The sequence below is a fragment of the Cryptosporidium hominis genome (assembly GCF_000006425.1).
Source record: "Cryptosporidium hominis TU502 chromosome 5 CHRO015169, whole genome shotgun sequence".
Lineage (NCBI taxonomy): Eukaryota > Apicomplexa > Conoidasida > Eucoccidiorida > Cryptosporidiidae > Cryptosporidium > Cryptosporidium hominis.
In genome coordinates, this window is record NW_666707.1 from 1 (window position 1) to 2,138 (window position 2,138).

Below are 2,138 nucleotides of genomic sequence, written 5' to 3' on the forward strand. Positions count from 1 at the left end.
TTTGTAATATTCATGAAAATATTGTACAAATAACTAAGCTTAATTTTATTATACTTACAAAAGTAAAAACAGCTTGGAATATTTTACAAGCAAATAGAATAAAAAACAATGCATTATTATCCATTCGCAAATACAATCAAGTTCAATCTTTTTTTGAAATACTAGAAAGAAGTTGGAAATTAAAAATTTATAGAGCTTTCCAAATATTGAAACAAGAAAAGTAACTATTACCATCACATTAAATTCTATTATTAATTTCAAAAAAAAAAAAAAAAAACTAACAAACATAAATTATTTTATAACTATTTAATTAAATTAATTCCACTATTATAATTTATTTTATACAATAATATATATTTTACTTTTTCAACATTGTTGGAAAATTTGCATGCAATTTTGCAATATAATTCTTTGCATAATAGATCGTTCGGCGGTAACATGCATAAGAAAGTATAGAACTGGCGCCCAAAGTAAGAATGCACACGTAATTTAGTTAATTTATGTTTATGTCTATAAAAAAAAGCATGGAAAGTATAAAAAACTCACAATAAGGGTCAAGGGAAATTTTTTTTATACAATTTAAATAAATATAAAAAAGATCATTATTTGAGTATATCTTGAAAATCGAAGAAGAGATGTCAGAATCATCAAATATAAGAAATGGGAATGCAACCGTGAAAATTTCTGCATTATATGGAGAGGAGCAATTTTGTCCAATTGTGGGAGATGCAAAGGAAAAGAGTATGGAAACTAGTACAAGGAGAATTCCATTTGGTATGACTGAATTGACTTTGGAACATGAGGCAGCATTGAAAGGTTTATTTGATACATTGAATACATATGGAGATGGTAAAATTAGACTTAATGATTTAATTATTGCTTTAAGAAGAGCTTTTGACAATGGTACTGTCACATTCTCAAGACATGAGGCTTCAGCAGCAGAAATTACTGGTGAGCATATTGATAGTGAGCTTGAGAAACTTAAGGAAGATTTTGACATGAATGGAGATGGAACATTGGATTTTGATGAATTTAGACGCTTAGCAAGAATGAAGATTTTGAGATTAAGTCGTGATGATGAAATTCAATTAGGTTTCAGACTCTTAGATAGAAATAATAGTGGATATATTACTACTTTAGAATTGAAGCAATTATTAACAACAAAAGGAATTTCCCCACTTACATCAGAAGAGGCTGATGAGCTTTTATTTATTGCAGATGTTGATCATGATGGATTAATAAGTTATGATGAGATTAAGAGATACTTGGAATATAATAGGAGACCTCTTCTCAATTAGTAGTGAAGAATTCTTTAGTAAATAAAGAATTGTAAATTGAAGAGAAATAGTAAAATCTTAATTATTAGTCATAACGATAGTAGTAATTCCTTTTTTCTTTTTAAATATATTTATTTTTATTTTATTTTATTCAAAAATACTAGGAGACAAATTTATGATTAAATGTATTTAATTAAACAAAAGTGATTTTTAGATTTATATTATGAATAATAAAAGCTCTATTTTTTCTTTTCAAATATATTCATTTGGGAATACAACTAGGTTAATAAATCCTTGATTTAATGGAATTTTATTATTTTCAATTACTTCAGAATGGATAATTCTGTTCGAGGAATCAAAGTTATTTAGTTTATCATTCTTTTGGTAATTCTTTAGTATTTGTAATACCCCTTTTTTTATTTCTTCTCCAGTTAAAAAGTTAGAATTTTTAATGTAATTATCTATTCTTTCGTCAAGTGAGATATTATTTACAAAAGAAAGAGATTTCTGACTTTCAGAAAGATATCTTTCATGGTCTTTCTCAAATCTCCATTTGATCTGATTAATAATCAATTCAATACTATCAAAAATCAATTCATTGAGCTTTAACGAATCAAGACTATTTAAAGAAATTTCTTCTGTAATCTCAAAATAGGAATCTTTGCAGTTGCTATTTTCATCATTAATATCTAAATCATGAATTCCACAACTATTAACTCTAGTTGTTAGTAACAAGCCTTTAATGACCAGTATAGCAACTAAACTTTTAATTTTCATAATATCTTATTGCAAAACATTAATATTTTAATTTAATATGTTTTATTTATAATTGTTACTCTTTAAATATTATTGGTAATATAA

General features: G+C 25.4%; 2 protein-coding genes across 2 annotated transcripts; one reads left to right on the forward strand and one right to left on the reverse strand.

Moving 5' to 3' along the window:
* Positions 1-635: 635 nt before the first annotated feature.
* On the forward strand, positions 636-1,298 carry Chro.50460 (calmodulin). The annotated part of the gene is made up of 1 exon (XM_660034.1): positions 636-1,298. One exon carries the CDS (start codon positions 636-638, stop codon positions 1,296-1,298), a length of 663 nt encoding a protein of 220 aa, XP_665126.1.
* Positions 1,299-1,529: 231 nt separating this feature from the next.
* Positions 1,530-2,054, reverse strand: Chro.50459 (hypothetical protein). The annotated part of the gene is made up of 1 exon (XM_660035.1): positions 1,530-2,054. The coding sequence occupies one exon, from the start codon at positions 2,052-2,054 to the stop codon at positions 1,530-1,532; it is 525 nt and encodes a 174-aa protein (XP_665127.1).
* Positions 2,055-2,138: the final 84 nt, after the last annotated feature.